The following is a 7,699-nucleotide window of genomic DNA, read 5'->3' as shown; positions in this document are numbered from 1 at the left end:
GATACCTCAACAATTGTCAATTTTGGATAGCTTTAATACCACAGCCTCCATTCATACTAGCAATAATGAATGTAGCAAGCTTGTAAACCAAACTGATCAAGATAAAGACGAGAGTAGAGACAAAACAGGGTATTGTCCTTTAGATTAATGTTCTTTCTAATTATGTAAGACCATCTTTTGAATGTCTAAACTGCATATTATCCTCTAACGGCGATATTTTTTGCGTGTTGCATCGATTCTAAAATGCTGCTAAATCAGATCTACTAGGTGAATCCTGAGATGCAGTGTCATAGGTTTGTACCTATACAAAAAGTATAGACAAGGCTCCCATACTGCAGATGCTGCATGTGTTTACATAGTCGATGAGCGGCCAAACTGGATTTACACAGCTTGGAAAATATAAAAAATATGAAACGATACAAAAATATAATTATCCTAGATCAGTTAATGCCCTTAATTCGTGAACCTTAAGTTACTATTTGTGATACCAACGTTTTTCCCTTTTTCGATACGGACGACGGCAGCCACATTGGATTTTATGCACTTATTTTTTACGAGAGGCTAAAAATGACACTAAAAATGAACTTCTTGACCTAAAAAACCCCATAAGTAATGTATCACACTTCATATGTATTGGAAAAAGACAATGAGTAATATCGATTTTTGCCATTTGGCAGCCATCTTGGATTTCAAGGCCTCATGGGTAACGCCCACATTTTTAAAAGAGGCATGGGGGCTAATTTTCTTACTTAGACCTTGAAGATGGTAAAACACGTGAAAAACAAACTTCCGGAGCCCACGGTCACGGGACTATTATTTTTGACCCAACTATCTCGCAAGATTTATTGCTCCATTCCAGTAGAGTGTAAATATAATAGGCCAAAGACTTTTAGTTGATGTTAATGCACCGATCATTCCTTTCATCGAAAGGGGGCCCAGCTTGTTTAATCTATAGTGTTCCGTTTTCAATCCCTGTAGACGTATTAGAAACTGGATCTAGTGTTGAGGCTAAACAAAGATACTTCTATAAAATTTGACTAAGGGTTTTTTAAGCCCCCATCAACATAATTTAGGTAATGTAAGAGGCGGTGTTCCGACCCTGCCTGTCAAGGCATACTACGGCTGAGAGGGATGCGACATCGCAAGAGAAAGTCAGAGATACGCGGTAAAGATTTTCTTCCCACTCACGAATCGAACTCGGGTCTCTTACGAGCAACACCGAAGCGTCTAACTGCTGCACTACAGACGCCGGTCTAGTCAAAGATAGGCGTACTTAATAAATTCGAATCTTATATCTTTTAAAAGACAAAGGAAGGAGCGGTAGAGTAAATATGAAATCCAGTCCGTTGTTTGGACATGTCTCGGGTTCATAAATGCTCGGGCCAGTGTACAATTTAGTGCACACACTAAGATATTTTTGTGTTGCAAAAAGCCAGAATACATTTTTATTTGGGTGACATTGAGTTCTATTATTTATGCTTAGATTATAACTGTAAGAACTAGGACAAACGATTGGAATACTAAGGGTCAGTATTGCCATTATGAATGTCACAATACCATTATTATGCTCAATCCACTAAAATGAGATTGCATCGACATATTTTTGCGACAGGAACCATAAATAATAGCCAAAGGCCTGGCTAACCATGCGTTGCAATACGTGCTTAATTAACATCGCCAATTCATTAAGTCATATTTACGAAATCGTTCTGAAACATCAGCTTACGCAGCATCCCAAACTCGTGGAGTACCTGAAATTGTTTGTGCACACATCTTGCCTCGTAGACTTGGCTGGTGCACACACCGCTCAGAGTTTGTATTATACACAGCGGCATTAGAAATGTTCCACTTGGAAGGAAGCCTGTTACGTGCTTATTATTTAATCTTTTAAAAAAATCAATAGACACAAACATATTTCAGAGTATCCGAAGAAGTGTACCAGCTTTTGTTTCTTAACCATGATTCATATTGTGACTTGGTGTCAGGCACAAACCTGTATCCTTTGATTTTAAAAGTTTATATCAGTAACGGGTATGGCTGCCCCTTGCAGTGTTGCTGGCTTGGCATCTTTTGCGCACTGATCAAATAAGTGTGTGTATTGACCGTTGTGATATAGTCAGTTCCTCTCTTGAACCAATGCTTTTAACATTCCATGTGTCTGTTTTAAATGTCGTAAGTCCCAAGTTTTGTTTTGAAGCCAGTATCTGAATGAAGATCAGGCGCCACCTGCTGCCTGTGGTGGTCCTTACCAAAAAAGAGCTTAAGTTTGATCATGAAATACCCTGCGGCTGTTCATGAATTTTAAAAATAAAAAATTACAGCAATGCTTTCTTATTGCCTGCTGACAGTTTGTGCATGGTTTTTTTCCTGCTACCCTTTGTCACCCACTGATTAACCCAAATATGGTGTGTGTTGTGTGTATGTGTGTGTGTGTGTGTGTGTGGTTGGGGGGGGGGGGGGTGGGCGCCTTCCGTCGCCAGGATCGTTCATTTTATGAGCAATTAACGTATTCCATGAAAATCCAGTGCCACCAGTGCTCTCATATACCCTCTGCAACCACTTTTCCTTTAATTCGCAACTGTTTAGAGGCTAGACTCCATATATGGGAGCCATTTCCTATCCATCACAATGGACGTGTATGGTTGGGAATTTCGACCCATACTGAATTCTTTGTATCTCATGATGACACAATTAAAATTGCAGATTTATAATAAGACCGTTATTTGTTACTGGATATTGTGTTGACGAAAATTGAACTTTAGGTGTCATTTGCAAAAGTAAAGAAAATGTAAGATCTTACAAAACCCCCTGTAAATCCTATTTGTAATCTATTATGCAAAGATGCAAAAATGAAAAGATCAAACACGTTCCACAATTCAAACATCTAGGCTCAACCATTACTTTGGATGCGAAATGTTCCACTGAAATACAAAGAAGAATTTCAATACTTCAAGTCAAATTCGACGAAAAGCGACCAATTTTTAAAAAGAAAAACAACAACAAAACTCGGAAAAATCACGATGCCAGCTATTGTTCATGTTAAAGGATGCGCGTAGTAAATCCTTGTATACGGCTTAAAAAACAAAACAAGATGAAGTAGAGCTAAAAGAAGCCTGAGTGGGAAGGCCTCTCACTAATGAAAGCAATTATGGAATACATTAATCATGGAAACGTGAAAAATTATAAAAGCCGTGACCATTTTTCTCTCACTGGAAAAATAGAAGGCAAAAATTAAGAACATCTACTCTATAAAAAACCCATTTGTCCTTTGCGAACAAGAAATACGTTTAAAATACAGAAATACAAAGTTTTTTTTTTTTTACAAGCCAAGTTAAATCCCATGTTTTGTGGAAAGATAGGGGTAGAGAAGTATGTGTGTGTGTGTGTGTGTGTGTGTGTGTGTGTGTGTGTGTGTGTGTGTGTGTGTGTGTGTGTGTGCGTGTGTGTGTGTGTTTGGGGGGGGGGGCTGGGTGTTATCTCCCTTACAGACAAAATCCATCATGGAGGCAGACATCAGTTCTTCGCTCGTCGTGTTTCGAGTTTTACATGACAGAAATCCTGAACATGATTAGTTTCCAGTTGCTTATCCCCACCCACCGCCACATTTACGTAGAGATGGGTGTAAGCATCTCTTGAAGTATCGTGGTTACTTTTTATAGGAATTTTCTGTGTTGTACATAAATGTGAAATCCTTTTCAATAGACACTGAATTCCCCAAGAGCACAGCAGCAATTAATATAGAAATAGCACAGTTCCGCATTGGCATTATAATTCAAATGAGCAAGGCATAAGTTAACGGCAACATTTGACAAACTTAACCTTTAATGGTTTTCGGGTAACTCTTTTCGGGTAATTTTTCATCTCACTTTTGGGGCTGGTTCGCACGTGATGGAAATCGAAAGGCGCAACCAACTTAAATTAAATTTACTTTGGCCACAGTTTAAATTCCCCCCGTCCCAAACCAAATTGATACAATTTATATGCGCGACAAGTGCCAGGTCTCTTAGTGTAAGTTGAGAAATAGCTACTTGTAGCAGTACGTCAATATCCAATGACTACGGGGATATTGAGCGCCCTTGAAATAGGGGTCTTGAAAGCAGTATGGTAGAATGATACTTGAAAACTATAAATGCTAAGCAAAAATTAAGCACTTTCAGAAGAACAAAACTTCCATGAATTAAAAACTTGTATATGCAGTGGGAGGGGTTCTCCTGTCTTTTTATGCTCGCATTTATGTTTTCAAAATGGGGAAGGGGACTTTGCTTTTCTTTCCTAAATTCGTAACAATATTCGGAAAAAAAGATCACTTAAAGAATGACTTTATATATATATATATATATATATATATATATATATATATATATATATATATATATATATATATATATATATATGTGTGTGTGTGTGTACATACATACTAAGACATTTTATGTAACTCTGTACTTTCTTTGATTATTGAAGCACAGCTATATACAATATTGTAGATGCCACACAAGCTTAAGAAATTCGATAGCTGGACAGTATAACTGTTTAAAAACCCAACCCTTTGAGGGTAAGGGGGGGTGGGTTCCTTTTTGGGTTATGAATAGTGATTTTTTCTGTTTTAATAATCATAGTGGTACTGAATCGGCTCTTGTGGCGAACAAAAAAAAAAGTAAGTATAATATGTTGATAACACGTTGAATAAAATAGTAATCAAGGTGAAATAAGTGATTCTTTTCCCTTTCAGCAAGAGAACTCAATGACGTAAACACGGCTGCCAATTAAAACACGAGCGTTGAGAGAGCAACACCTTCACCCTCCTAAAACACTCACAAACAAAAGTAACACACCAATGCACTTGAATACCAGCATCCACCTGGAATTACAAATTACTGGAATGGTATTCTATTCATCGTTTATTTGTATGAACAATACCACCACCTCGTAAAGGAACAATCGATGGAGAGATTGGAAAATTAAGACACACGTTCGTCGTATTTTAAATGATATGCTAATTTTTGAAAGACGGACGCACAACTTTGACATTGCATAGGGTACGTACTAGACAACCTTTATATACCCAGCACCAACTTTTGCCACATTTAAGAGGCTAAAATGTTCGAACCGCCGACCTTCTTAAGTTTCCCATTAAAAATTGTTTAAAAATATATATATATATATATATCACTATTATTGAGCAATTACCTGGTCCCCACCACCCACTATATTACCAAATCGCCCCCTCATGAGCGATACTGCCCAGATTGGCAAGGACAGTATTAGAAGATGATACCCCAAATTTGAAAAAAAAAATTATATGTGCCCCCGTTGACAAAATTTAGATAGAAAAGAAAATTAAAACAATGAACAAAGAGAAAACCCATAAAAAATACGCTAAGACAACAACGACGTTGAGCCAAAAGACAGTAGAAGAATGAGTTAGCTGCATTTGCACATTGACTTCAGTTGCTCAGTCAAGTTTTGGAATATGCATTAGGTGAGAAGATGTGGACTATTCTCTCACCTAAGGAGGATAAAATAATGAAGATTACCAAGCCATAGGCTAGTAAAATCATCTATATGTTTTGAGTTTAGTGTTACGGAGAGTTTTTCGACACTTGCCACACAAATGAGTCCTACAAGTAGCGGCTATAGAGATGTGACTAGAGAGTATCATACACAGGAAAGAAGGAGGAGATGGTGAGATAAGGACGGAAGATGTTCGATGGGAAACCATTAGCAAAGCAGACAAAAACGTCTGCCAATCACAAACAATTACAATTTTTATCTGTTGATAATATTCCCAAACGACCAAAGAAAGGGCAATTTAATGTAATCAAATTTAAAATGATAAATATGCTGCTGCTCACATAAACTCTATTTCTGTTTTATTCAAATAGTAAATTCAGAAATAATGAATCACATGAACGACATAATTTGATTACACCAAATTTCAGGGTTTTATTTTTTTGTCTGAAGACTTTCGTGTGAATCTGTATTAAAGTGGCAATTAATTAATAGCCCAGCATTTTTTTAATGGCTAGAAAAAGACTAAATACACAATTGAACTTGAAAACTCGTTCATGCGCATGAAATCGAGACTGGAGTCACTGGATTCAGCTCCAAAATACTTAACCAATAATAGCAATTATGTAGCGCATATCCATTCTCTGCAACATTCTCAATGGGCTTTACGACAACTTTTATCTCAGTAGACCCTAGAACACCCAACGGCATTCTTGGCTTCTTGGGAAGCCTACAAAGCAACCAGCTGATTAAGCCGTCGCTCATTCACACAAACACACACACACACACACACACACACACACACATACACACACACAAACACACACACACACACACACACACACACACACGACAACAACAAAATCTTGATAAGATCATTCTATGTTTAGCCGGGGATCCTTTCCCACCTAGGGTAAAAGGAAGATAATTAGCGTTAAGCACCCTTCCTAACGACAAGTCGGGTCATTTCCTGGCGAGATTTGAACTTACTACCTTTTGGTTGCTAGCTGGAAACCTTTACCACCAAACCATCGACACCACATGTTAGACTTAATCTTTTTATATCTTACAACTATTTCACTTCTACGCCACATATGCAATCGAATAGATCGTGTTTGATTTGGGGCTAAGATCAATTTTACCACTTGCAGTTCTTGAATTATTTCTAGAGTAACGCACACAGTGAACAACAGCACAACAATAACGCATTACAAAATCTACCTATAAAACACAGTATTATAACATTTAAAAAAAGTTTCATTCTGTTTTACTTTTTAAAAGTTTGCATTTCAACATCAAAAGTAGGGCACAGATTATTATTCCCCATGTACATGGAGCAAAATAAAACTCACCTTAGAATGCGAACTGTTGACTGAGATAATCTCATTGGATAAAACTCTAAAGACGAAAGCACTTGATGAACTTCCGAGGAAAAAAACCTACAACAATTAAATTTTGAAAACTAAAATTAACTTATACGTCTCGTCATGAGATCTGATCAACAGTAATTGTATTTCAACAATCATGGAACACAACTGAGTTTATGTCGTCACGAAATCCAAGCTTTGTCTGGATAGAAGAGACTGTTGGGGAATCCAGAAACTGCTTTGTTTCCGACAAACTAAAGGTCGTAAGTCTACTTACCTTGTTTTCGTGTGACACCAGGAGAGCTCCTTGAGCTAGCAGAGACCAGACTGTCTTTGAAAACTCAGTTAGGTCTGCGGCTCCTTAAGACCCCCTTTTAATTCGTCTCCTTTCCCCCCTCCCCTTGTGGTACTGCTGTGTAGGAACATTTTCTTCCACTATTGTTTCACAAGAAATAGTTGAGATGCAAACCTCGCTAACAAGATGAATAATTTAAGAGTACCGATCTCATCATTGACAGGGGTTACTAAGAAAACACAGAGCAAAAAGTGTTGGATTTTTTCCCCCTCACGTCTGTGACGAAAGCATGAAACGCCCCTAAACCAACCACCTCCCCCGCTTCCCGATACAGTTTAGACCAATTCGTAGTCACAATCAATAGTTAACGACCCCCCCTCCCCACCCTCAGGTCCAATATCTCCTCCACCCCCAACCCCTCACACACTCTTCCAGTTATTTAGCCGTCATCCTATCTCCCACCTAACCCCGTTTTTTTTACCAATTTGCCCCCCCCCCCCAACCCACCCCCGCTCACCGCAACAAGTGG

The 7,699-nt window shown here is 38.2% G+C and overlaps 1 protein-coding gene across 1 annotated transcript in view; it reads right to left on the bottom strand.

Annotated features, from left to right (window-relative positions):
* Nucleotides 1-6,930, bottom strand: part of LOC101848767 (adipokinetic prohormone type 1-like) — a 38,749-nt gene extending 31,819 nt beyond the window's left edge. The window contains exon 1 of the mRNA XM_035971257.1: nt 6,861-6,930. Coding sequence (XP_035827150.1) covers nt 6,861-6,895 — 35 coding nt within the window. The 5' untranslated portion in view covers nt 6,896-6,930. The remainder of the gene's footprint in view (nt 1-6,860) is intronic.
* Between the last annotated feature and the right edge of the window lie 769 nt (nt 6,931-7,699).

Source organism: Aplysia californica, unplaced genomic scaffold, assembly GCF_000002075.1.
Source record: "Aplysia californica isolate F4 #8 unplaced genomic scaffold, AplCal3.0 scaffold00405, whole genome shotgun sequence".
NCBI lineage: Eukaryota > Metazoa > Mollusca > Gastropoda > Aplysiida > Aplysiidae > Aplysia > Aplysia californica.
This window is presented reverse-complemented; position numbering and strand designations above follow the sequence as displayed.